The 27,107-nt window shown below is 47.0% G+C and overlaps 2 protein-coding genes across 3 annotated transcripts in view; both read left to right on the top strand.

Moving 5' to 3' along the window:
- HHIPL1 (HHIP like 1) overlaps positions 1 to 13,261 on the top strand; it is a 57,395-nt gene extending 44,134 nt beyond the window's left edge. For both annotated transcript variants that reach the window (XM_033952844.1, XM_033952843.1), the window contains exons 6-9: positions 1,583 to 1,728; positions 6,702 to 6,783; positions 8,238 to 8,320; positions 10,756 to 13,261. In XM_033952844.1, the coding sequence (XP_033808735.1) occupies positions 1,583 to 1,728; positions 6,702 to 6,783; positions 8,238 to 8,320; positions 10,756 to 11,384 (940 nt within the window). In that variant the 3' untranslated portion in view covers positions 11,385 to 13,261. The remainder of the gene's footprint in view (positions 1 to 1,582; positions 1,729 to 6,701; positions 6,784 to 8,237; positions 8,321 to 10,755) is intronic.
- A 3,904-nt stretch (positions 13,262 to 17,165) lies between these two features.
- Positions 17,166 to 27,107, top strand: part of LOC117363605 (cholesterol 24-hydroxylase) — a 55,337-nt gene continuing 45,395 nt past the window's right edge. Inside the window, exons 1-3 of the mRNA XM_033951651.1 lie at positions 17,166 to 17,554; positions 20,461 to 20,538; positions 25,298 to 25,379. Of these exons, the coding sequence (XP_033807542.1) occupies positions 17,427 to 17,554; positions 20,461 to 20,538; positions 25,298 to 25,379 (288 nt within the window). The 5' untranslated portion in view covers positions 17,166 to 17,426. The remainder of the gene's footprint in view (positions 17,555 to 20,460; positions 20,539 to 25,297; positions 25,380 to 27,107) is intronic.

Below are 27,107 nucleotides of genomic sequence, written 5' to 3'. Positions count from 1 at the left end.
AAAAACATAATATGAGTCAGTTATCAATTAAAATGGCAAACTATTCCAAATTTTAGCCCCTTGATATGCAAAAGTGGACTTATACAAATGAATACAGTGTATATGCTGAATAGAGGCAAAGTTCAATTTGGAGCGCTGTTCATTTCTAGCAGAGACAAATATTTTTGGAACATTCAATGCATAGACCAGTGCTTTAGAATTAAGATCAAACTCTATATGGCCTTGTACTCTCTTCCTTACTGGAAGCCAGTGCAAATCAATCAATAATGGAGTGGCTTTCTCATACTTGACTAGCCCCCCAAAATTAATCTTGCTGCTGTATTTTGTAATAACTTTAGTCTCTTATATAATTTTTCAGTTATATGAGAGACTCCAGTTATTGGAAAATAAAGCAGCAAGATTAATTTTTTGGCTCAGCAAATGTGAGAAAGGCAATGACTCCTCCAAGTCATTCCCAGCCAAATTCTTCACCTGAGCTACTTTAGTGGAATAGCCAGAAGTCAGTTTTTGAGTGGGCCAATGGATAGGTTGGGTGAGTTTGTATTTTTTCTCTCTGCTGCTCCCCCACCAAACTTTTAAAATGAAATACTTTTGTTGGTGGGGATAAGAACATAAGAATAGCCTTACTGGGTCAAACCAATGGTCCATCAAGCTCAGTAGCTCGTTCTCACGGTGGCCTATCCAGGTTTCTAGTACCTGGCCAAAACCCAAAGAGTAGCAACATTCCAGCATCTCAAAGAATAGCAAAATTCTGGAACCCCAATGAGAGCAACATTCCAGAGCTGAGATTGTGATGTCATAATGCCTCATTCCACAGTGTCTCAGAACCACCTTTATCAGTGATGTTACAATGGCTTGACTGTCCTATACTTAGCACACGTAAGAGCATATGAACAGTCATACTGGTATGGAACTTTAAAGAGGTACGGGGTATGGAAGGGGGGCACTTGTACAGTAGTCGGGGGCAGGGAAGGGGCAGAGAGGAGGATGGGAGCTGGCGCCCCCACCAAGACAGCCCCCGTGGCAGATCTCCCCCCCCCTGCCCCCTCCTTATTATGCCACTGCTCACAATCTAAGTTTTTGTACCTGGGGCAATGGAGAGTTAAGTGATTTGCCCAAAGTCCCAAGGAATTGCAGTGGGAATTGAGCCTAGTTCCCCAGGATCACAGTCTGCTACAGTAACCATTAGGCTACTTGTCCACTCCAAATTGACAGATGCTGGGTTCTCTAATGTCCTTGTTGTGGGCAGCCCTGCTTAAGAGAGTGGGGTAGAGTGTGGTGCAGAGGTTAAAGCTACAGCCTCGGCACCCTGAGGTTGTGGGTTCAAACCCACACTGCCCCTCGTGACCCTGGGCATGTCACTTAATCCCTCCCATTGCCCCAGGTACATTAGATAGATTTTGAGCCCACCAGGATAGAAATGGAAAAAATGCTTGAGTACCTGAATAAATTCATGTAAACCATTTTGAGCATCCCTGGGAGAACAGTATAGAAAATTGAATAAATAAAATAAAAAGTAATACTGATTGAAATTTGTTGGAAACGTCTTAGGCCTATCACTTTTTTTTGTTCCCTGTTGCAGACGTTTAATGTCATTGGAGGAGAATCGTCAAACCGGTGAATGGGAATATAATGAAATTTGTATGGGAACCGGAGTGACTTGTGTATTCCCAGGTCTCATCAATAACTATTACCAGTACATTATCTCTTTTGCTGAAGACGAGGCAGGTAATCATACTTAATATACTGCTATGCCACCCTGCAGGACTTTATTTGTGCCCAGAGATGATTTGTCAATCTCTCTCTCATACCTGGTTGCTGTACTAATACAGCAATTTTTTTTAAAACTTAAAGCCAGGGGAAGCAAACCTGGTGACCTTGAGGCGGAAGTGAAGGGTAGATGTAAAGAAAATTCCCAAAAATTCTGATTACTGTGCTACTTTGAAAGGTTTATTTTCTTTGCTTTGGTTCTTAAGTAGGGATCTCCCTCCTTTGCACCTCTCTCTCTCTTGGTTAAGAATGGCAATCTTAGCTGCTTGTACTTAAGGTGGCTGTGGTCTCTGTTGAATGGTAAAGATGTGTTTTTCGTTGGACAGACATGAGAGCGGCACTGCGGCCGATATAATTGTCTGGAGTAAAAACTCTATAAAAGGAATATTCATGTGGTACTCACAGCCTGTGAGGGAAACTCTGTTCGCTCTGAACAGAGAATGACACGGGGACAAATTTGTTCCCGTCCCCTCAGGAACTCAATTTCCCCCTCCCTGCGAGTTTTGTTAGTGTCCCTGTCCCATTCCTGTAAGCTCAGCCTTAAATGCACAAAGTGTTTGAGGCTTGTGCAGATGAGGACGGAACTTGCAGGAATGGGGCAGGGGCAGGAAAAGAACTCGCAGAGATGGGGAAAATTTGTCCCCATGTCATTCTCTACTTGGGAGAACAGTATAGAAAACTGAATAAATAAATAGTGTGAAAAGTTTCAGCCTCTATACCCAGAGCTGCTATTGTGACATCGTAATGCCTCATTCCACCAATGCCTAAGAGCCAATCTCATCAGTGATGTCACAATAGCTTCATTGTCTTTTACTTGGATTACTACATTTTGATTTCTAGAGTGGTGCAGTGTAGAGAATGACACGGGGACAAATTTGTCCCCATCCCTTTAGGAACTCAATTCCCCGTCCCATCTCTGCAAGTTTTGTTACTGCCCCATTCTTGTAAGTTCTGCCTTAACTGCACAAGCCTCAAACACTTATGATTTTAATGTTCAATAATCTTTATTGAGTTTTAAAAATAAAATATGCATAACAAAAATCTTATAAAGAATATCATCTCAACTCAGTTAATCCATTGTACATATATAAATTCAAAAAACTCAACAATCAATTATCACCACAATACAAACACAATAAAGTACCTCCCAACACTCCCTCCCCCCTTCTCCCCTCCCCCATCCCATTTCCAAATATTGCTAATAAATAGTGCTTTACTTTATGATTACAAATGTAATGAGTTCACTACAAAACTGCGTGCTCTGACTGATGATTGCTGTATATAAGGTTCCCAGGTCATCCAAAATTTACTCTGTTTTTCATAAGATAGGGAGGTCGCCCTAGCTTCTGTAATCATAAGAGCATGAAATGCTGCCCTCCAATGCCAAAATGAGGGAGGACTTTCTTCCAACCAATGTTGTAAAATACATTTCTGACCTATAATAAAGGATTTACGAAATAATTCCCTAACCCTTTTCTTAAAAATCCTGTCCCATTGAAGAAATACCGTATTTTCTCGCATATAACGCGCGCGTTATACGTGGTTTTTACGTACCGCGCATACCCTTGCACGTTATACGCGTGAGTGCGTTGTACAAAATTTTTTTTACATAGTTCCCCCCGACGTCCGATTCCCCCCCCCCCGCAGGACCGCTCGCACCCCCACCCCGAAGGACCGCTCGCATGCACCCGCACCCCCACCCCGAAGGACCGCTCGCACGCACTCCCACCCGCACCCCCACCATGAAGGACCGCTCGCACCCCCACAGCCTCCCGACCCCCCCCCCCCCCATCATGTAGAAGCTCCTACCGGTGTCCTGCTGCTTCCTCTTGGCGGTCCCGACACCCGACACGATCGGGGCAAGAGGGAGCTCAAGCCCTCTTGCCCCAGCCAACCGCGGCACCCCCAACACGGGGGCAAGAGGGGCAAGAGGGAGCTCAAGACCTGACTCCCCGACATGATCGGGGCAAAAGGGAGCCCAAGCCCTCTTGCCCCGCTGACTCCCCAACTCCCCGACAATATCGGGCCAGGAGGAAGCCCAAGTCCTCCTGGCCCTGGCGACCCCCCCCCCCCCCCGCTAGTTGTTCGGGCCAGGAGGGAGCCCAAACCCTCCTGGCCACGGCGACCCCCTATCCCCACCCCGCACTACATTACGGGCAGGAGGGATCCCAGGCCCTCCTGCCCTCGACGCAAACCCCCCTCCCCCAACGACCGCCCCCCCAAGAACCTCTGACCGCCCCCCCCAACCGACCCGTGACCCCCTGGCTGACCCCCACGATACCCCCACCCCCCTTCCCCGTACCTTTGTGTAGTTGGCCGGACAGACGGGAGTCAAACTCGCCTGTCCGGCAGGCAGCCAACAACGGAATGAGGCCGGATTGGCCCATCCGTCCCAAAGCTCCGCCTACTGGTGGGGCCTAAGGCGCCTGGGCCAATCAGAATAGGCTTGCGGGTGCGTGCGAGCGGTCCTTCGGGGTGGGGGTGCGAGCGGTCCTGCGGGGGGGGGGTGAATCGGACGTTGGGGGGGCATCAGGCTTTCAGGGTGGGGACAGGACTTCAAGGGGGAGAGGAGAGTCGGGGCGGGCGAAAGGAGAGTTGGGGTGGCCAGAGGAGAGTCAGGGCGGGCGAAAAGAGAGTCGGGCAGCATGCGCGGTATACGGGTGTGCGCGGTATATAAAAATTTCTGTACATAAATTTGTGTTTTTCGCGTGCTATACCCGTGTGCGCGTTTTACACGGGTGCGCGTTATCTACGTGAAAATACGGTAATACCATCTGGGGGGAAGGAACCACAATTCTAGAAATAAATGATCCAAGAAAAACACAAACAAAATTCCAAAATTTCTGAATTTTGGGATACAACCAAAAAGCATGACCCAATGTATTATCCATTTTTTTTTTTTTACATTTTAGGCATACTCTTGTCTCAACACAACCAAAATGTAAAGCCTGAACTTGAGAAATATAAGCTCTCATAAAAACACTTATGATTTTACAGTGTTTGAGGCTTGTGCAGAAGAGGACAGAGCTTGCAGGGATGGGGCAGGGACAGCAAAAGAACTCGCCGGGAAGGGATGGGAAAATGAGTTCCTGCGGGGATGGGGGAAAATTTGTCCCTGTGCCATTCTCTAGCTCTGAATTTTGTTCAGGCTGCTAGGCAGCAGCACATAACAGCCTTTTAGTTATGAGAGTGAGGCGAGGTTAGGCTGCTGACTTCCAAACAGAAAAAAACCCCAAAACATTTGGGCCAAAACGCCTGACGTCTGCACAGAGATTTCCTGAAGCAGCTGGTGGAAGTGGGTCTCTTAGGGGGAAAACCTATGCTCCTTCTTTTGTTTCTCAGTAACTGAGAAACTGAACAGCTATTGACGAGACTGAAGCGGCTGTAAACAGAAATTCCCACAGTTGGACGTTGTACATTTTAACAAGGAAATCGCGGTATCTGTGATGCGACCCTTTCGGACATTGTAGCTCTGTGACTTATCTTTCACAGCGCATCTCCTTAGCTTGATGTGAGAGAGATTTAAAGAAAGGATGCAGATGTTCTTGGAAGCTTGTGTACTACAGCATAAAAAGTGTCGTAGTCTACACCTGGGATTCTCAGCAGGACGAGCAAAAGGATCTGGAGATTCATAGCAACAGTTCTTTGGAAATATTTGCATTTAGGACCACACTATCTCCAACCTGCTGATAACAACAAACAACTACAAATATTTTCGCAAAGAAATCAAAACCCACCTATTCAAAAAATTTATACAGATGGCTTAACCCCAAACAGACCCCCCTCAACGCAACTCCCCCCTCCTCCCCCCTTCACCAGTTCCCTTCTCTTTAGCCTCAAGCATGTCAACTGCTTCCCTAACGGTATATATACTGGATCTGCACTATTTCCTATTTGTACAGCATCTTGTAGCTCTTGAAATATACAGCTCCATTATTCTTGTAACTTCTCCTGGAAATGACCAGAATTCTCTCTGTAATTATCCTGGAAATGTCCAGTTGTCTCTTTTGTAATCCGCCCAGAACTGCAAGGTTGAGGCGGAATAGAAATCAGTAATGTAATGTAATGTAAAAGTCAAAAGTAGACTAGCGTTGCATAGCCTGGTCACCCTGAAACCACGTGTGGCCCTTGAGGACCAGAATTAAGACTCCCTGACTCTGTTAGATTGATAGGTCAGCTACAACAATTTTGTAAAGTCCTAAAAACTCTACACAATCTCTTAATGGCTTACCTACTGAACTGATGAATTGATAGCACTTTACTATTATTTTTTCATGTTCGCTTCTTGTTCTGTATTCTGGTCTTTAATTATCTGCGAACTGAGTCGAGCTCTGTTAGATGACCCGGTATATAAACTGAAGACTAGACTAGATTAAGAGCCTCTCCTTGTACTATGATATACATTACATTAGTGATTTCTATTCCGCCATTACCTTGCGGTTCAAGGCAGATTACATCCAAACTAAAACAAAATTACATTCAAAATTTGAAGGAATAGAATAAGCGATGACATAGAATTTTTAAGGTAATATATATTGGGTAAAAGAGTTACCAAAGGGAAGTGGAGGTCTTTAGGAGATAAGAATAGGGTGAAATTATGGGTTTTAGATAACGTTTGGTAGATAAAAGAGCATTAGAGAGATCTAAGGGTAAATAGGGTGTTGGATATTGGGTTGGGATTGGTTGTGCTGGATATAAATCTATGTGCTTGCTTTTCTTGCTATCCAGCAGAATTAAAATATGAAAGAGAGTATTATTACTTTTGATCTGAAAAAAATGTGTATATATGTGTGTGCAATCTCCTGCGGGGCGGCATGCTTCATCCCCTGGCACCGGCTCAGGACATTTGGCTGGTCGGCTGGAAAACACTGGGATGCTATTCAGATATTTTATGGCTCTTATTCTTTTCTCTCTTTTATTTTTTTTCCAAGGAGAACTTTACTTCATGTCAACTGGGATTGCAAGTGCAACATCTCCTAGTGGTGTGATTTATAAAATTGTGGACCCCTCACGGTAAGACTTGATTGTCCATTTTGAGATTATTTATTTATATACCACTTATATCCTAAGTGGTTTTAAATTCAGGTACTTTATCATATTTCCCTGCCTGTCCCGGCAGGCTGAAACTCTATCTAGTGTAGAGGTCTGCATGGGAACTGGGATCGCGGGAATCCCCCCTAACCCACGGGACTCGAACGGGGACCCCCCCTCTGGCCTACGGAACTCTCACGGGGACCCCCTCTAGCCAACGGGACTCCCACGGGGATGGAAGGCTTTGGAAGCAGGGTTCGTCCATATAATATAATGGACAAGTCAGCCTTAGTAAAAGAGGGGGTTTATAAGTTAATTACCTGAACAGAAAACAAAAAAAAAGGGTTCCACCAAAGAGATTCCACAAGGAAAACAGCAGCGCAAACACAAAAGAAACTGTGGAATTGATGATCCTGTCAGAAGTAATTGCTGCTTTTTATGGGGACGGGTAGGGATGGGTGGGGACGTAGAGGATCCTGACGGGGACGGGTGGGATTCTGTCCCCGCGCAACTCTCTAATCTAGTGTACCTGGGGCGATGAGGGGATTAAGTGAATTGCCCAGGGTCACAAGAAGCAGCAAGGGATTTGAACCCACAACCTCAGGGTGCTAAGGCTGTAGCTCTAACCACTTCGCCACACACTTTCATGTGACAGGCTTTCTTCTTCTAAGTGACATAACTTATAGCTCCTCTCACTCCAGCTGTACCAGATGTGCAAATTTTAGAGGAGAGGAAAGAAGATGAGATGTAAGAGCCAAATACCTCCAAATATATTAATGTATTGGAGACAATTGAAGAGATGAGGTCCAAAACTTGTTAAGCATGAAAAGATGTTTTCTGGATAAATGCAGGTTTTTTTGTTTCAAGAATTCTAGTCAACGTAAGATTTTTTTTTTTTTTCCCTCACTGAACATTACATACTTTACAAATAAATGTATTTTAGTGCATATGAGCGTCTGAGCATTTAGTGGTCCAGGCCATGGTAGATACCTCTACTATGACTTAATAAAAGGGGGGATAGGCAACTGAATCTTTGAGAAGGTTGTACCAAAACCAGATCAAAATGGAAGGCTCTATTTCTGATTTATAAACAGTTGTATAGAATATTGTTCTTTTTTTATAGTTTAATAAAAAGTTGTAAATATAAAACCATAAGTGTTTGAGGCTTGTGCAAATGAGGACAAAGCCCGCAGAGGCGGGGATGGGCACAGAGCTCGCAGGGACAGAGATGGAGCCTGCGGGGATGGGGTAGGAACGGGGGACAGAACCCACGGGGACGGGATGTGGACAAATTTTGTCCCCATTCCATTCTCTAACTTTTAGCTCTGTTGCTGCGACCTTCCCTGGGAAATGAACAGAAAACTTGTGTGCTTGCACGAAAACAGGCCGCTTTTGAACAGAAAGTTATGTTGCCACCTGTTTTCTCGTTCTTGTAGGAGGGCACCGCCAGGAAGATGTCACTTTGAACCTCTGCCGGTCAGAGTGAAAAGTAAAGCCATTGACTTTGTGCCAAAGGAAAGTGAGTTCTCAACTTCTCATTGTGGCAGCTCGCTGTTGGGCAGGTCATCTGGAAACGTCCATAAATATGTGTACAGATATTTGTTCTTGTGGTTCCTGGAGGACAGGGAGCACAAAATGCACTTTGTGATTAGTGAATTACAGGACTGTGTTGCTCAACTTTTTTTTTTTTTTTAAGCAAACTTGTATCCCCACACTTCCAAAAAAAAATTTTGCATATGAGTATGTGTCACCAGCAGGAGAAGTGAACCTAATTTTGAGAAGGAAAGAGGTAACGGGAGGGGAGGGAAGAGACAGTGTTAAGGTACGCCTTATGACAAAGATCACATACCATTTTAGTGGCCTTCCTCTGGACCGACTCCATCCTTTTTTTATCTGGCCTCCGGAATTGTCTCTGATTTCAAGACCCTTAGCAATCCATTGAACCTCTTCCTGCACATCTGGTTAAGAACCCCTGCCTTAGACTTTGATGCCCCCGTTTTGAAATTCCTGCCTCAGGCCTCAGGATGTCTAGCAATGGTCCTGTACAAGAGGCAGTTCATTTCTAAGCCTGAGTTCCTTCTATCTGTGATGCTTCTAGTGCTCTGCAGAACAGCAAACTGAATTTTGCAGGTTTCTAAAACTGCTTACCGTATATACTCGAATATAAGTCAATCCGAATATAAGTCGAGACTCCCTCCCCTCAAAAGGAGGAAAAATGGTTGACTCGAGTATAAGATGGGGGCTTAATATTCAAGTGCCATGCCCTGCCAGAATCTGCACCCAGTGTCTTCTCCTTCACGCCCTCCCCTGCCAGGCTTTGCACTCAGCCCCCCTCGCTGCCAAGTTCTGCAACCAGGCCCCTTCCCTCCCTGCCCTGCAAAGTTCTGCAGCCAGCTCCCTTCCCTCCCTGCCCAACCAGGCTATGCAGTCAGCCCCCCCTCCCTGCCAGGCTATGCTACCAGCCCCCCTCACTACGTGCCAGGCTCTGCTCTTCACCCTGTCCCCCCTCCCTGCCAGGCTCTGCACCCTGTCCCACCGCCGGTGATCTAGTAGTAGGTCGGGACAGGAGAGATCCCTCCCGTCTCCTGTCCCGGCTGGGCCAATACAAATAACCCCCCCCCATCCCGTCCCCGGCGTACCTTGTCTGTTTTCTCTGGTGGTCCAGCGGCGTAAGGGCAGGACTGTGCACCTCCTTCGGGGCTCGCAGCACACAGGCACGTAGGAGCAAGCTTCTCAAGCTCCTGTGTGGCCCTGCGCCGCTCACTGAATGGCTACCGCCAGGTCCTGCGAGAACTGGCGGGAGCCATTCAACAAGTAGCGCAGGGCCACATGGGAGCTCGAGAAGTTTGCTCCTGCGTGCCTGTGCATCATGAGCCCGGAGCCCGGAAGGAGGTGCGCAGGGCAGGAGCGTGGTCCTGCCCTTACACCGCTGGACTACCAGGTATAACAGAAAAGGTACGCGGTGGGAGGGGGGGGGTAAAAAAAATTAGTATCGGCCGGGCCGGGACAGGAGATGCGAGGGATCCCTCCTGTCGCAGCGTATCAGAGGCCTGCATCAAGTCGGTGAGGGGTTGAGTGATGAGCCAAAAATAGGACGAGACCCCCATTTATGGGCCATTTTTTGGCCCCAAAATCTCGTCTTATATTCGAGTATATACGGTAGTCTGTTAATGCTATGCTACTTTATATTTACCAGTGAAGGGAGGTTTTTTGGTTTTTTTTAATAACTGTGCATGTTAAAGGAACACATGTGATGATTTGGTATTGCATTGGTCTGGGGAGGGCATCAATGAGAACTCCATTTACTTGGAACATAAGGATGCTACTGGCCAGACTTTATGGTAAATATCCTGCAAACAGGATGGTAGGATAGGCTGGAGTGAGCTTGGATGGCAACTTCAGCATTTGGAACCTTGGACAATACCAAGTGGACTTTACAGCCTATGACCCAGAAATATCAAAGAAGAGACAATTTAATTTAATCATGTATTTGTAATGGGTTTAACTAATGGGCAGACTGGATGGACCTTTCAGGTCTTTATCTGCCGTCATTTACTATGTTATCTGGCAGAAACCCAAAGAGTAGCAACATTCCAGAGCTTAGATTGTGATGTCATAATGCCTCATTCCACTAATGCCCAAGAGTCAGCCTCAGCAGTGATGTCACAATGGCTTGATTAGGTGGCAACTTCAGCAGTTGGAACCTAGAACAATACCCAGAAATATCAAAGAAGAAACAAGTTAATTTAATCATGTATTTTTAATGGATATAACTAATGGGCAGACTGGATGGACCGTTCAGGTCTTTATCAGCTGACATTTACTATGTTACTAGTAGAAACTATTTTTAGAAAATGTAACTGTGAAAGAGAACCATGAACACCCATTCAGATCATCCTGTGATTGTTTCCTTACATTCTGCCTCTGACAGCTATTTTTGCTTTATTTCCCCAGAGCTAATAATACCGACCGCACGCCCTCCGGTGAAACCAACCCCCGAAGTCCCTGAAAGGGTCAGACCTACCGCACAGCCGCCCCAGAGCACTACGCCTGATTGGTTGGCTCAGCTCCTGCAACTTCTAAGAAATGAAGAGAGACGGCGAGGGGTCTCCCCGGCCAGCAGGCCGAGCACAAAACCTCCAAAGCCCAGGAAAGATGGAAAAAGTGGAGAGAGGAGGAGACAGGGAAAGAAAAACAGATCCAGAGGGGGTTCGGCCTCCAGGACTAGCCCTTCGGAACCCCGGAATGGCACAGTGCGGTTGGTTGACCCTCGGGGCAGAACTGACCGAGGGCGGGTTGAAGTTTTTATTAACGGAGCCTGGGGCACGGTGTGCGACGACTTGTGGAACACAAAGGCGGCAGCCGTGGTGTGTCGCCAGCTAGGGTTTCCCTCTGTGATCCGGGCAAGCACGCAAGCTGAGTTCGGGGAAGGTCACTCCCTAAAGATTCTGCTCGACGATGTTCAGTGCACTGGAAAGGAAAAAAACTTACTGGAATGTAAGCATGCTAATGTGGGTTTACATAACTGCTCTCATCAGGAAGATGCCGGCGTTGTATGTGGTCGTTCAGAAAGTGAAAACTAGGAACAATTAACCTGTGGAAACAGAGACTCACAGCAGGTAGCTTGGACAAATCTTGTCTTTGACTTTTAGCCAACATTAGCAAATATTTAACACAGTACAAGCTCCAGAGACGGTCATGAACCTTGCGCTGAGTCTAGAGGGGAAGAGTGTGGCGCAGCGGTTAAAGCTACAGCCTCAGCACCCTGGGGTTGTGGGTTCAAACCCACGCTGCTCCTTGTGACCCTGGGCAAGTCACTTAATCCCCCCCATTGCCCCAGGTACATTAAATAGATTGTGAGCCCACCAGGACAGACAGGGAAAAATGCTTGAGTACCTGAATAAATTCATGTAAACTGTTCTGAGCTTTCCTGGAAGAACAGTATAGAAAAATTGAATGAATGAATATTGTGCTATTTGCCATCTAGGCTTTTGTATGGGCTTGCATGGTAAAGAACAGTGAATGTATACTGAGGAGGAATGATTAAGGGAACAAGCTACTTAATAAAAATCCTGGCTGCACACGCTCCGTCCTCTTGCTGGTGTGGCATGCATCTTGATGAACTGAAGAATGTGTCTTCCAAAATGAATTAGAGCCACGCACCAAAGCAAAAGAATTTTGCGGAGATAGCATTTGGATTATGGTTATGCATTGGGCGTATGAGAAGACTGGGGCAGTGCCCACCGTGGATAAGGGAAGGGAGAACGGTTTTAATAGTGACATTGGAGACTATGCAACAAATTAGAAGTGGAGGAGCGGCCTAGTGGCGCGATCAGTTGCCTCAGCAGCGTGAGGTTGGGAGTTTGATTCGCTTGTGACTCTGGGCAAGTCACTTAACACTTCATTTCCCCCTGTAAACCACATAGAAAAAGCAGTATATCCAGTGGTGTTGTAAGGGGGGGGGGAGACATGGGGGCAGTCCGCCCCGGATGCCTATTTTGCTAAGGGCATGGCACCCTTCTTCCTCCCTGGCGCAAGGTTGCTGCCCACGTCAGCATCGGCGCTCCGACGTCGCTTCCAGGACCCACGCCAAGGAAGTGGCGTCAAAGGGCGAGCCGACACTGACGTGCGCATGCTGCTCATGCCAGAGAAGTTTAAAAAGGTACGATGAAAGGGAAGGGGGGGAGGAGCGCCACCGTCCAGGACGCTGCTCACCCTTACTACGCCACTGAGTATATCAAGTCCCATCCCCTTTACCTTCCTTTAGTGCCGGGATCCTCAACCCAATCTTCAGGCTACATCTAGTCAGTCTGGTTCCCAAGGTATCCATTTTGAATATGCATGAGATATAATTTCATGCCCTGCTTCTATTATATGCAAGTCTACCTCATGCATATTCATTGTGAATATCCTGAAACCTCGACTGGGTTGAGGACCACTGTGATAAAAGGATAGTGGAGTTGGAAATTGCTCTGTGATGTAAGAAACTGCACTGAATTTTGTCACATTTAAAAAAATATTTCCCTTTGGAGCAGGATCTTTATTTCAGATTGGGGCACAGAGCAGACAAAAGCCCCTTGACCAGGGAGCCTCCACACAACCTGACCCCCCCCCCCCCTCCGGATCAATAATGCTCAACTGATCTGGGGAGGTATCCTTCTGGTCTCTCTGCCATTTTGGAAAATGGCGGTGCCTGACCCCTAGTGCTGCATCTCAGAGCTTCACTAGGGGTCATATGCTGTCAATTTTCAAGATGATAATAGGACGCCGCTGGATATTGTGGATGGGCAGACTGGATGAGCCATTCGGCCTTTATCTGCCTTCGTGTTTCTATTTCCCCACTCCAGGTAAGTATTATTGGTCAGGGAGTGAGGGGTTTAGCTGTATGTAGGCTTTCTGGTCAAGGAGTTATGTCTGTTCAATGCCCTGAACCAGATAGCCCTGAAGGGGAAGTTGGCGGGGGGGGGGGGGTGTCCTGGGGCCCACTAGGCTACTAGGAATTTTTGCAGGGTGAAGATGTAGATTGGGGAGTCCAAGTTTTTCTTCTCAGCCCCATATGTTTTTAAATGTATCCTACTGACTAATTTGGCTTACAGAGTCAATGAAAGCATAGCCTTGGTTTCATAGCCACAGAAGTAAGGCACATTAGGTTTCTATGGTAGTTTAGAGATCAGTGGGGTACCTAGGGTAGGTGACACCCAGGGCCGATCTTTTTTTTAACACCCAACTCCTATATAAAAAGGGATTGAAGGAGCACCCCTAGGATCTGCACCGGGGGTGGACACCCCGACCCCATCCGCAGGATCCATTATCTCGATCTCTGAGAGATCCCACGTGCCTATCCCAGGCCCTTTTGAATTCAGACACAGTCTCTGTCTCCACCACCTCTTCCGGGAGACTGTTCCACGCATCTACCACCCTTTCTGTAAAAAACGTATTTCCTTAAATTACTCCGGAGCCCTCTTCAGTAGATTAGCTAGCCTGCTGGCAAAAACACTTCTTCCCTTCTTTGATAGATGCACATCATCCCTGCTCAGTCATGTTTCTGTCAGCCATGCTTGTAATACTATGACGGCCGTGCTACGCTCACCATATCATGTTTTGTCATTTTAGGTTTTGCCATGCTTTGTTTACTATGTTTGCCATCTCTTATCAATGGTTGCCTTGCTATTTTCTACCATAAAGTGTCTGAGAGTGTGGTGCAGGGGTTATAACTACAGCCTCGGCACCCTGTGGTTGTGGGTTCAAGCCCACATTGTCCCCTGTGACCCTGAGCAGGCCAACTCGTCTCCCATTGCCCCAGGTACATTAGATAAGATTGTGAGCCCCCCAGGACAGACAGGGAAATATGCTGGCACCCCTGAATAAATTCATGTAAATATAAACTGCTCTGAGCTCTCCTGGGAGAATGGTATAGAACACGGGTGTCAAATGTCAGTCCTCAAGGGCCGCAATCCAGTCGGGTTTTCAGGATTTCCCCAATGAATATGCACGAGATCTATTAGCATAGAATGAAAGCAGTGCAAGCAAATAGATCTCGTGCATATTCGTTGGGGAAAACCTGACTGACTGCGGCCCTCGAGGACTGACATTTGACACCCCTGGTATAGAACAGGGGTAGGCAATTCTGGTCCTCGAGAGCCACAGGCAGGTCAGGTTTTCAGAATATCCACAATGAATATGTATGAGATGGATTTGCATGCACCGCCTCCTTGGGATGCAAATGTATCTCATGCATATTCAGTGAGGAAATCCTGACCTACCTGTGGCTCTCAAGGACCGGAATTGCCTACCCCTGGTATAGAAAATTGAATGAATAAATAAATAAATAAAATTGTGTTTTGAAGTTTAGTTGTCATTACTGTTGAATAAATTAAAAAAACAAACAAAAACATTGGACCTGCATTCCACACCATTCCAGCAGAGAGAAAGTAAGGAAGGAACCATACACATCAACCTGGGATAAAGCAGATTTTATTAAATACAATCAACTTTAAAAAAAACAAGCATGCAGCTGGCTCTCGTCTGTATCTCCAGTCCTTACAGTTTCTTGCCTTCAACCTAGCGCTCTCCACTGCAACTATCCCTGATGCCTTCAAACATGCCGTTGTCACACTCCTCCTCAAGAAACCCTCACTGGACCCCACGTGTCCCTCCAACTATCGCCCCCCATCTCCTCCCCTTATCCAATTTACTTGCACATCCTGTTCACCGCCATTGCTTGGACTGCCTCTTATCCCATGCCATTCTGGATCCGCTTCAGTCAGGCTTTCGCCCGCTGCATTCCACGGAAACTGCCCTTACTAAAGTTTCCAGTGACCCGTTCTTGGCCAGATGCAAAGGCCTCTACTCAATCCTCATCCTTCTCGATCTGTCTACTGCCTTTGGTACTGTTGATCATCACCTACTTCTTGATACTCTGTCCGTGTTGGGATTCCAGGGTTCTGCCCTCTCCTGGTTTTCTTCCTATCTCTTCCATGGTACCTTCAGTGTATGCAATGGTGGTTCCTCCTCCACAGCCTTCCCACCATCGCTTGGTGCACCTCAAGGCTCTGTCCTGGGACCGCTCCTTTTCTCAATCTACACATGCTCACTTGGAGCGTTGATCTCCTCCCATGGCTTCCAGTATCACCTCTATGCTGACAACTCCGAGATAATAATAATAATTTATTTCTTATATACCACTATACCGTGAAGTTCGAAGCGGTTTACAATAAAGATACATTTGACAGTACATGGATCTACCTCTCTGTGCCAAATATGTCTTCTGAGTCTCAGCATGCCTGTCTGACATTGCCGCCTGGATGTCTCACCGCCATCTAAAATTGAATATGGCTAAAACAGAGCTGCTCATCTTCCCGCCTAAACCCACCTCTCTACTTCCCTTGTTCTCCGTCTCTAAGGACAAAACTCTCATCCTTCCTGTTTTGTCTGCTCGTAATCTCTTGAGTCATCTTTGACTCCTCTCTCTCCTTCACCGCCCAGATTCAACATATCGCTAAAACCTGCCGCTTCTTCCTCTATAATGTTACCAAAATCTGACTCTTCCTCTCAGAGCACACTACCAAATCACTTATCCAGCCTTCATCAATTCGCACTTAAGACTACTGCAACTCGCTACTCTCAGGCCTTCCGCTTAGCCATCTCGCTCCCCTCCAATCCGTTCAGAATTCGGCTGTATGACTCATATTCCAGGAGAGCCGCTTTACTCACGTTACCCCTCTCCTAAAATCACTTCATTGGCTTCCCATCCATTTCCGAATACAATTCAAATTCCTCTTACTGACCTACAAATGCACTCACTCGGCTGCCCCTCACTATCTCTCGTCACTTATCTCCTCCTTTGTTACCTCCCCCCCCCCCAGCTGATAAGTCCCTCCTTTCTGTGCCCTTCTCTTTGGCTGCCAACTCCAGACTCCGTCCCTTCTACCTTGCTACGCCATATGTATGGAACAAGCTGCCCGAATCCCTATGGCGGGCTCCGTCTCTGGCAGTGCCCAAGGCCCAGTTCAAAGCCCACCTCTTCGAGAGTGCTTTTGACTCCTAACTCCTCTCGCCTTGGGTTCTGCATCCCTAAACCTATATGTCGTGTCTGTCCAAGTTAGAATGTAAGCTCTTCTGAGCAGGGACCGTCTATAAATGTCAAAATGTACAGTGCTATACAAGTGATTAGTAGTAGTAGCCTTTTGGGACAACCAGTACTGTAAGGGGATATCTTAGATCTTGCCTCTACTGCTTCCAGAAACCTGCTCCATTTCCTCCTTGGCTCTACAATTCCCTCTGCGTGTGTGAGAGAGAGAAACTTCCTTTTCTCAGCTAGTTTAATCATTTACATTTAACCTATTTACCCCAATTTGTGAGAAATTGCACAATCAGTAAATAAGCATAAAGATCCTAAAGTTCATATAAAAAAAATCTCAAAGTTCTAATTGCAACAGCAAAGCCGATAATATTTAAGAAAAATAAAAACGTTCAATCAAAGTGTTGTCCCTGCTGGCTGCATATGGTCACTGCACAAGATAATAAGATGCAGAAATTCACAGGGGATGGAAGCAGTAACAGGAAATGGGAACTATTTCTAAGAAAACTGGGGAGGGGAAGGGGTTTAATCCTGCCCATCTCAATCAAAAAGGAAATATAAAAACACCAAAAGCAGCTGAGCCTTTAAATGCAGAAAGGGAGACAACAGTAAGTGCTTCAAAACAGAGCAAAACCAGTCGACAGTGCGCTCTGCGCGTAAAATTCAAAAACATGGCTAAGTGGCAGCTTTTATTTCAGCGACCCTTTTGCATCTCTGCTGTCTCTCGCCGAGGAATTGGCTTCCGGAAATACTGACCCAGAGAGGAGGATCGGTGAGATCTTTGACAGCGCGGGGAGGGAACGAAAGGGAAAGTTGAACTGGGTCCTGCTACGTCATGGGAGGAGGAGCAGTCAGTCGAGTCCGACCCCTCCCTTCGCTGACTTCAGCCTCTGGCGCTGGAGCAGAAAAGAGACAACCTCCCGCTCGGGAAGAGGCACGACACTAGCACAGGCTCTTCGCCTCCCTCCCCACCCCCGAGAGCCACAAAGACAGGTTTTCCGAGACATCAGAGTGTGCGGGTGCCTGCCCCCGAGAGCTGCCGATTATGGCTTTGTGGGCAGCTCTGGGATGCCTCCTGGTGGGCGCTGCGGTCCTGCTCTTCCTCCTCTACTGCGCCTACGTGAAGTACCAGCATCTGAAGTACGACCACATCCCTGGGCCCCCCCGGAAAAGGTGAGATCCAGGCCCGGTGGGGAGGAGAAGTGTTCCAAATCCGGTCTGGGGCTGCGGTGATTGATTGACTGACGTCGTTATATAACCAGGAAATGTTTGTTTAGGATGGAAAATTCCTGCACGGGTCTGAACTGTCTTAAATTATCCCGAAAACATGTATGGTCCTTGTACAGGATTACCCCCCCCAAAAAAAACAAACAAACAAAAAACAACAAACCACACAAAAAACAAAACCAACCACCCTAGAGCAGTGATTCTTAACCTTTTTTGAGTCAGGGACCTCTTTAAGAACTGATGAAAGCCACCATGCACCTCCTTAAACCAGAAATATTCACAACTTTGCATGCAATTAATATAATGTACTTTATTCATCCAGACTTGATTGTTTCATACATATAAGATAATTGTCACCCTCCCGTCTGGTGCTGAGTAGCGAGGAAGCGGGTAGGGTGATAAGACTGTTCACTGCGTGCCACCCTAACAGGTGTGACCCTTCAGAAAAAGCAAAGTCATACAACATTAAACCACACTCAAACCACTTTATATTCCCCCCCCCAAAAAAAAAAATAAAAAATGCGTGGTTTATTAGAATGTCCAGCCAAAAGAATAATATTATCCAAACAGATAGAACACTTTCTTGTAATTCCTTCAGTCAGGGTTAGGCTAGCATGTTCAGAGTTCAGTTCCCACTGGACTGACTTGTTCCCAGTTAGGCCCAGCAAACTCTCCTAACCAGGGCAAACAAACTTCTTAAAAAAAATAAAAAAACCCACATGAAGTCCAAACTTCCCCTTAGGGTTTTTAGGCTGGCCCACGGGCCTCAGCCCTGCAAGATTCCTGGACTTGCTATAAACAGAATACAGTTCTCTTCGCCAGGTTCTTGAAGATAATCCAAAAAAACAAAACCCCACCTCTTGGTGAAACCAAAATAATTACTGTTTCTAATACAGTCAAACCTCAGTTTGCGAGTAATGCGGTTTGCGAGTGTTTTGTAAGACGAGCAAAACATGCTCGCAAATTGTGACTCGCAAATGGAGCGTTGGCTTGATTTGTGAGCACCACCCCCCACCCCCTCGCTGGAACTGGCATCGCTTCCCCCTGACCGCGAACACTCCCCTCCCCCCGCCGCTCGAAATGGCATCGCTCCTGCACACGAACGCCCCCCTGAGAATTGGCATCGCACTCCCGTGCTGGAAGCAGCATCCCCCGCCCGCTCAAACAAGCTCCTTACCCCATCTGGCATGCAGCACCAACCCACAGGACATGCTGGTGCCAGTCAACGAATATCTTACCTCTTGCCTGGGCTAGGCCTTGAGCATCTGCGCATGCTCAAGGCCTTCTGGCTCTCGTTCTCTCCAAGAATCTCATCCAGCCCAGGCAAGAGGCGAGATCCTCGTTGACTGGCACCGGCACGTCCTGTGGGTTGGTGCTGCGTGGGTGGGCGGGGGATGCCGCTTCCAGCACGGGGGTGCAATGCCAGTTCTTGGGGGGCGTTCGCGATGCCGTGTCAAGTGGGGGGGGGAACGATGCTGGTTCTCGGGGTCATTGGGGGGGGGGGGGGGTTGGAGCAGCGCCGGTGGCCTGGGGGGGGGGGGGGAGAGGAGGTGGAACCTATCAAGTGAGTTTTCCTTACTTCCTATGGGGAAACTTGTTTTGATATACGAGCAATTTGGTTTATGAGCATGCTTCTGGAACGAATTATGCTCGTTAACTAAGGTTCCACTGTACCTGTCTTCTATCACTATAGGCAGGTGTGTGCTGGCTCAGAGCCACTGTGGGGCATAGGCTGCTGAGTAGCTTTGCTCATCCCCTCTCCTAGCAATGATACAGCATACATCCCTCCCCAGCCTATCTCTCCACAGCAAATCTTATTACAGCAGTGTTGGTAATCATGCACACAAACAACAAAAAACAAAACCTCCCCAATAGAAGAAGTTCTTTGCTATCAGCAAAATACCCCAAAGCAAAGTAACACTGCTAGCAACACACCAGGCCTTTCCTTACAAAGTTCCATTCAGGGCTCTGGTAAGCTCCCTCATGTCAGCTTCTTGCTGGTTCTCTGCCTTTCTGGGATATGTAGTCTTTTAGCTTCTGAAGTTTTAGCTGAGCTAAAAGCAGGCTTGGCAGAGTGTACTACAGCTGTTCTGAGCTCTACCTGGCTCTACCTGGCAGTTCATCATTCCTAGTGCAAGGGAGGTCAGCGCTGCTATAATCAGCAGAGATAACCTGGTCAGCTCTCCTGCACAGGGGTTTACTATTCTACTCAATCCTGTGACAAAGGTAGTAGGAGAGCTAGATGTCACAATATATACAAAGTATTATTAAACTTTAAAGTAAACCAGAAAAATCAACAGTACTGGGCTGAATAGTGAATATAAATGTTCATTTTTATCTGACTCTCACAGACCCCCCCTGAAACCTATCCAGGGACCCCAGATTAAGAACCCCTGCACTAGAGAGTTGGTTTTTGGGTTTTTTTTTGCTGTTTTCTCAGCAACTGCTTGGAATTACAACATTACATTTTACAGCTTTATTTGTTTTTACTAGGGGGATCCATTGTACAGGCTCACATATATAGTGTTGAACCAGTTCTGATAGTGATATGAGAGATTTTTAAAAAAGATTTGTTAATTACTTAAAAAACCCCCCAAAATAACTAAGATACGGTACATGCTAGGTAGTAATAGTGATGGTGATACTGGAACTATTCCCCTGCAAGTGACAGTCTGCCCTTCCAAAGGGAAATCCATGAGGAACGTATTAGTAGAGCAGGCTACCCATCCCTATATCCTATCCAAAATATGCTTTGTGATCATGGCAATGGCAGGTAGGTAGAATTTCCAATTGCAAATGAGCCATGTATGCTATAAACCTGAAATTCCTTTTTTTCTCTCTCTTTATTACAGCTTTTTGCTGGGGCACTGGCACATATTCAGGCAGGCTGTGGGTGGCAACATTTTTATTTACGATTTCTTTCTAGAATGGTAAGTTCAGTTTTCTTGATCTCCTCCTGGCGCACAGCATGTTAAATTCTAGTGCATTTCTAATGAGTTCCTGTTATAGAGGGCTTTAGTAACTGAAAAGATTATACTTGTATTTGTGAATCTAATTTTGTAGTTCCCCCCCCCCATCCAATTGTTTAAGGGGTCATGACAGGCCTGCAGATGATGGTGACGGGAGAAAAGCGCGCCGACATTGCAGTGCAGATAATTCGGCGCAAGACCCCAGCGCACTGCCTAAAAAGTTACTTTTAAAGAGCTCTGATGGGGGGTGTGGGGGGGAACCCCCCCCACTTTATTTCATACTCTTCGCGCTGCCGTTGGGGGAGGGTGTGGGGGTGCAACCTCCCACATTATAGAGAAAACTTAACTTTTTCCTAAAAAATCGGGAAAAAGTTAAGTTTACTCTATAATGGAGGGTTCCAATTAGAGAGCTGCACGGGAACGGGGATGACGGGAATCCAGCGGGACCCGCGGGTTCCCCCTTTGGGTCACGGGGATCCCGTGGGGATGCCCCCTAGGGTCGCGGGGATCCCGTGGGGACGCCTCCGAGGGTCGCGGGGTTCCTGCGGGGTTGGATCGCAGTGCACTCGAGCCGCGAGGGTAGTCTCCTTCTCCTTACCTGCCCTGTCGCAGCACACAGCCGAACGGAAATCTTCCCGATGTCAGCGCTGACGTCGGAGGGAGGGCTTAAGCAAAGCCCTCCCTTCCTCCGACATCAGCGCTGACATCAGGAAGACTTCCGGTCGGATGTGTGCGGCAGGGCAGGTAGGGAGAAGGCAATGGCGTACGAAAGAGGGGGGAGGGGGCGGTCCGCCCCGGAGAATGTGCACAGCCGGTCAGGTCCCCCGATCGACCGACAACAGGCCCGGCCGACAAATCTCCCTGCCCTGTAGCCGCGAATCTAAATTACCTCTTACAGCAGCTTCACTACTCCAGCTGCTGTAAGAAGGTAATTTAGATTCGCGGCTACAGGACAGGGAGATTTGTCCGACCAGGCCTGTTCTGTTGTCGGTCTGGTGCAAAAGCGCCACAAAGGTGGAGGCAGGGAGGGAGGAAAGGTGGAGTGGAGAAGAAAAGACGCTTAAGGGGGGAGAAGGCCGCTGAAAGCACTGGGGAAGACAAAGGGGTGGAAAAGAACGCTGAAAGGACATGGGGAAAACAGGGGTGGAGAAGGCCACTGAAAGGACATGGGGAAGACAGAAGGGGGAGAAGGACGCTGAAAGGACATGGGGAAGGCAGAGGGGGGAGAAGGATGCTGCCTGACAGGACATGGGGAAGATGGTGGGGGAGAAGGACACTGAAAGGAAATGGGGAAGAGGGAATTGGAAGAAGACGCTGGCAGGGAAGAAGGCAGAGGTGCCAGACTATGGGGGGAGCGGAGGGAAAAAGATGGGTGCCAGACCAATTTGGGAGGGGGGAGAAAGGGAGAGGCACAGTAACAGAGCAAATGGAAGACACAGAGAGAAGAGAGGCAGTGGATGGAAGGAATTGAATGAGAACATGAAGAAAGCAGAAACCAGGCAATAAAGGTAGGAAAAAAATTCTTTTTTTTTTTTTTTTTGCTTAAGGATAAAGTAGTATATTAGTTGTGTTGATAAAAATTTACATACTTTGTAAACCTGTTTACAAAGTATGTATTCTTCCCAATTAATATTTCCAAATTAATAAAGTCTTTTTGCTTATTTTTAAATGGGTTTCTACCAGAGCCTTTAATTCAGTAGCATAATTAAATGAAATAACTATTTCTGTAGTTTATAGGGATGGGCGGGGACGTAGGGGATTCCTCACGGGGACGGGCGGGGACGGAGGGGATTCCTCGCGGGGACGGGTGGGGATGGAGGGATTCCTCACGGGGACGGGTGGGGACGGGTGGGAGTCCTCACGGGGACGGGTGGGGACGGGTGGGGACTTTGGCGGGGACGAGTGGGGACGGGTGGGATTTCTGTCCCCGCGCAACTCTCTAGTTCCAATCCACCCCCCCCCCCCCAAAGACATGCGAAGAATATGAAGTAAACTCACACCCTGCGTCGGAGCTCTTTAAAAGTAACTTTTTAGGTGGCACGCTGGGGTCTTGCACCAATTTGCCTGCACTACAATGTCAGCACACCGAAGTCCTGCACGCAAATGACTATGAACCGCAGAAGATATATGCCTTGCTGAGCTAGAGGTATTGGTGGGGCTCAAATTGATAGAAGATCTTCAGAGACGTGCTTATTTGAGCTTACATCCCTCAGTAACTTATTACCCACCTATGAAAATAGCATTGCCCATCCAATTGTTTTTTTTTTTTTTTAATTTATTTTAGTATTTAGCTTATGCCTTTCCAGTGGTGGTTCCAAGGTGAGTTTCTTTCAGGTACAGTAGATATTTCAATCTGCCTATAAATAGCATATTACATAGCCATTATTATTTAAATTTATGTTCATTTATTTCATTAAACTTGAGGCTCCTTTTACAAAGTCACGGCAGCAGCTGCCGCTGCGGTAATCACTCCAACACTCATAGGGACTTAATAGGCGTTGGAGCGTTTGCCGCACAGCTGTTGATACCCCGTTTATTTAAAAGGGGTGGGGGGGGGATTCATTACAAACCTTACCAGATTGTTCAAAGTGTGGTACAATAAATTGACCCCCCAAACACGCAAATCATCATCTCTGAGTAATAACATTGTTTCTAAAGAACATCAGACAGAAGTTAACAGTCTCTCTCTTTCATGTATACTAGAGAATGACACGGTGAGAAAATTCATCACCGTTCCCGTCCCCGCGGATAACCACGGGAAAGCATTCCGTGCCGTTCTTTAGTATCCATCTCAAACTCAGTCCTTCTACACCAGCGTTCTTCAATGCAAGGCTTGAGGGCCAGTGGCTGGGCCCATTCATACTCTGATTCTTCCCTCTCTCCTTAAAGAATGACATGGAGATGGTTCCCCGCGATTATCCGTGGGGACGGGAACGGTGATGAATTTTCTCGCCGTGTCATTCTCTAATGTACACCAAACCTTCACTCAATCTCTCTCTTTCTCATGTACATTCCAGTCTTCACCCTGTCTCTGTCTCTTTTTCAGTCTTTCATATGTCCTCCCTCAGCCTCTCTCTACATCTGGCTGACTTCGGCTGCATAAAAAATGCACAACTTTGGCTTCCCTGCTGTACCTCTGGCACTCTAAAAGCTTGAGCCACGTGGTACAGAAAGTTTAGAAACTCTTTGTGGTTTCAAGTCTCACCAGACTTGACATTATGTAACCAATCTGAACTTCCTGTATTATGCGGCTCAAGCTTGCAGAGAGCTAGAGTTGCAGTGGGAAAGCTGGAATAATGTGGTTTTGGTGGTGCAGGCATCGCCCCGGTGCAGGCCGGATAGCAGCAGTTGGCAGGCTGGATTCTGGCCTGCAGGTCATAGGTTGGGCAAACCTGCTCTAGGTGGATAGACAGCGGAGTGTGAATTTCACAACTGGGGCTCAAAATCTCTCTGTTGAGTACAGCAGGGTTGGGGATGTTTAATAATGATTGCTGGGTGGAGTGCAATGATCTCTGAGGAACAGGAGAATTCAACAAAGCTGTAAAATATAATGGTTTTCTAAATAATGCAGAGTAGAGAGTGACAATGGGACAAATTTTTCACTGTCCCCGCGGGAACTCATTTTCCCATCCCCGCGAGTTCTTTTCCTCTCCCTGCCCCATCCTTGCAAGCTACGTTCTCATTAGAGAATGACACGGTGACAGAATTCATCACTGTTCCCGTCCCCACGGATAACCACGGGAAACCATCTTCATGTCATTCTTTAAGGAGAGAGGGAAGAATCAGAGTATGAATGGCCACAACCACTGCCCCGCAAGCTTTGCTTTGAAGAATGCTGGTGTAGAAGGACTGAGGTTGAAACAGACACTACAGAATGACAGTCTCTGGTATCCAGAGCAGATATTGTGATGTCATAATGCCTCATTCCATCAGTGCCTAAGAACCAATCACATCAGTGATGTCACAATGGCTTCATTATCCTTGGCTCACATAAGCACAGCCACTGACCCGCAAGCTTTGCTTTGAAGAATGCTGGTGTAGAAGGACCGAGGTTGAAATAGACACTAGAAAATGACATGGGATGAGCTTTTGGGGTTCTGCCAGATACTGCAAGCTGGATCAACCATTTCTGTAAACAGGAGACTGGAGTTGATGAACCTCATGTCTGACCCAGTATGGCAACTCTTTAACATTTTCAAATCTGTCTATAGTTCATATTTTACACCCTTTTGACCCATGGTACACCCAAAAGCTTAAACACACACTTTGCTTCTGAGAGCTTTCAAAGTGAAAAAAACCCCCACATAACGAATAAAGATTTTTTTATTTTTTCCTTTCCAAATTTTACTGTGATGCCTGTGGGCTATGAGCACCAGTGCACGTTATAAACACTATTGAAAATTACACTACCATAACGTCACTTTATTTGCGCTGTCAAACTCTCACTGTAAATTTTTTTTTTTCCAGATTCTAGTTCTTTGAGCTCATTTTGAAGCAAGCAGAGCATATTACATCTGTCAAATGAATTTTCAGAGCCAGGAATCTGACTCTTTATTTTGGGTTTTTTTTAATTTTTGTGGGTGTCTACTGATTGAACTGGAGCCAGTACAGACCCACAAATTATAATGGTTCAAGTTTTCTTCTGGCCCAGGAAAAAAAAAAAATTCAGACAGGTGTAGATACAGGTTTTGATTCCCTGATTATCTTGTTTCTTTTTCAGGGTAAAGAAATATGGCCCAGTGTTGCGTCTGAATATCTTCCACAGAGTAGTAATTCTTGTTACAAGTCCTGAAGCTTTAAAGGTATGGTGTGGTCAAATCCGTTCTCTTGGATATAATCATTTGCAAAATGAAGGTACCCTACCTGTACCTATTTTAAGTTGAAAACACCATTTGAAAAAGCAACTTAAAACAAAAAAATATAGACGGCACTTGCATCATGTCTACGGAGGTGCTTTACGACATCTAACGCCACTGTAGGCATGGCTAACACTGGAAGTAGCGTTAGGAGTCGTAGAGCACCTCCGTAGGCGCGATTACTTGAAAGGTGGGTGCCAGAAATGTAGACCTTGGAAATCCTGCCCTACGTTTCCAGCACCTGCCTTAATGTCAGGTCAAAAGCGCTCCGGGACAAAGGCGCGCGCAGACAATTGAGCGCAGCGCGGAGGTGTGCACCGCAGAATATTACTGTTTTTAGGGCTCCGACGGGGGGGCGTGGGGGGGAATCCCCCACTTTACTTAATAGAGATCGCGCTGCGTTGTGGGGGGTTTGGGGGGTTGTAACCCCCCACATTTTACTGAAAACTTCACTTTTTCCCTATTTTTAGGGAAAAAGTTAAGTTTACAGTAAAATGTGGGGGTTACAACCCCCCAAACCCCTCACAATGCCGGCGCAATCTCTATTAAGTAAACTGGGGGGCTCCCCAACAAAAACCCCCGTCGGAGCCCCTAAAAACAGTAATTTTCTTTGGCGCACGCCTCCGTCTTGCGCTCAGTTGTCGGTGTGCGCCTTTGTCTTTCGCTGTGTTGTCTATGAACCCCTGCCTTTCCTGAAGCCACGATTCTGTAAACGGCACCGTCGTGTGATTGACGCACAATTGGCGGCTGTTTTTAAGGCGGCTGCCGATGACGGCACCGTTTATAGAAGGGTATTCCACCTATCTCCTGATCTAAGGTGGGGTAGGTGTCTGGGCCCCACTGGGAGATACCAGGGATTTGTGTTGGTGGAGCGAAGGGTTTCCAGGGACCACTTGAGCCATCGGGGATGTTTTGCCGATCAGGCTCATCTGAGATCAAGTGCTGCACTTTTCAAATGACTCTTTATTCCCCTGCTAGAATCTTTAATCCAGCTCTGAGCTGGAATTAAGATTCAGCAAGAAAAGGGATCTAACTCCCCCTCCCCAGGAACTTAGTATATTTTTGTACATTCAAAGCAATTTTAGTTTTGGCTAGGGTTACCAAACATCCGGATTTCTCCAGACATGTCCTTCTTTTCAAGGACGTGTCCGGGAGTCCAGACAGCTTTTCAAAACCTGGCAATTTGTCTGGGTTTTAAAATACTTCTAGCAACGAGTGACGATGGGACGGCTTCTGTGCATGCTGGGAAGAATGATGAGCAAGTACCGGATCTCGTGAAGGGGATGGAAAGTATGGGAAGGGTAAGAGAGATGCTGGACTGCAGGGATGGGGAAGAAAAGGAAAGAAAGATGCCAGACCTCCAGGGGAAGAAAGGGAAGGGGCAGATAGAGATGCCAGATCATTGAGGGGGGGGGCAGGGGCAGTGGAAGGGAAGGAGAGAGATGTCAGACCGCTGGTTTAGGGGAAAGAAGAGAGAGAGAGGTCAAATCAGGGGAAGGAAGGAGGAGGGAGGGATTCCAGACTTGGGGAGGGAAGGACAGAGATGCCAGACCACAAAGGGGAGAGGAGAAAAACAAATGAGGGGAGAGATGCCAGAATGTGGGAAGGAGAGGTTGAAGATCCCAGACCATAGGAGGGGGAATTGGGGAAGACAGATATCAGACCATAGGAGAG

The sequence above is a fragment of the Geotrypetes seraphini genome, chromosome 7 (genome assembly GCF_902459505.1).
Source record: "Geotrypetes seraphini chromosome 7, aGeoSer1.1, whole genome shotgun sequence".
Taxonomy (NCBI): domain Eukaryota; kingdom Metazoa; phylum Chordata; class Amphibia; order Gymnophiona; family Dermophiidae; genus Geotrypetes; species Geotrypetes seraphini.
The sequence above is the reverse complement of the archived record's forward strand: the minus strand, read 5'-3'. Positions and strand labels throughout refer to the sequence as shown.